The 732-nt window shown below is 44.4% G+C and overlaps 1 protein-coding gene across 1 annotated transcript in view; it reads right to left on the reverse strand.

Annotated features, from left to right (window-relative positions):
- Positions 1–361: 361 nt before the first annotated feature.
- The window catches only part of LOC106511422 (WASP homolog-associated protein with actin, membranes and microtubules), a gene marked incomplete at both ends in the record, with an annotated part of 2,298 nt that continues 1,927 nt past the window's right edge, over positions 362–732 (reverse strand). The window contains 1 exon segment of the mRNA XM_014000185.1: positions 362–501. Within this exon segment, the coding sequence (XP_013855639.1) occupies positions 362–501 (140 nt within the window).

Raw genomic sequence — 732 nt, forward strand, 5'->3', positions numbered from 1 at the left:
GTTCTAAGCAAAATATAAGGCTTGTCTTTGACTTAAATAAATAAAATTACAAAATAAGATAAAAACATTTTATTTTTGTAGTTTTCATTTCTCTAATTTAGTTGGCCCCCAGGGGTCTGCGAGAGATACCTTGGGGGTCCTCAAAAAATTTCACTAAATTGTTTAATTTGGTTTTATTTTTAAAAATGCATGAGGAAAAATGAACTAATAAAAGAAACAAACTAAATAAAGATATATATTTCCAGGGCATTTGGGGGTTGAAATGACAATAAATTGTTTTTTAAAACAGCACGGGGTTTATGAGGGGGGTCCCCAGACCCAAAAGGTCTGAGAAGCCCTGGTCTACAGGAAACCACCTGACCTTCTTCAGGGTGACGCCCTGTCGGATGGCGGTCATCAGGTCACTCCTGGCGTCCTCGGCCGAAGGCGTTTTGGCAGCAGAGACCTTTCTGAGCCGAGTCTGTCCACGCTGCAGCGAGGCCAGCACTTCGTCCATCGTCCCTGCAGACAGGACAAGAGAGGACAAAAACAGAGGACAACGTTGGCGGTCTTTCTGCAGAGACCTCCCACATGGACGCAATTCAAAATGGCTTCCTGTGAATGAACTCCACGAGCCGAGGAAAGGAAACCCACCGTCTCTAAGGAGCTAAAATGTCTCCTGTGTCCTCAGGAGGACATTAGGAATGTAGGACAGAACACACACACACACACACACACACACACACACACACA

This window comes from Austrofundulus limnaeus, unplaced genomic scaffold (genome assembly GCF_001266775.1).
Source record: "Austrofundulus limnaeus strain Quisiro unplaced genomic scaffold, Austrofundulus_limnaeus-1.0 Scaffold2776, whole genome shotgun sequence".
NCBI classification, from domain to species: domain Eukaryota; kingdom Metazoa; phylum Chordata; class Actinopteri; order Cyprinodontiformes; family Rivulidae; genus Austrofundulus; species Austrofundulus limnaeus.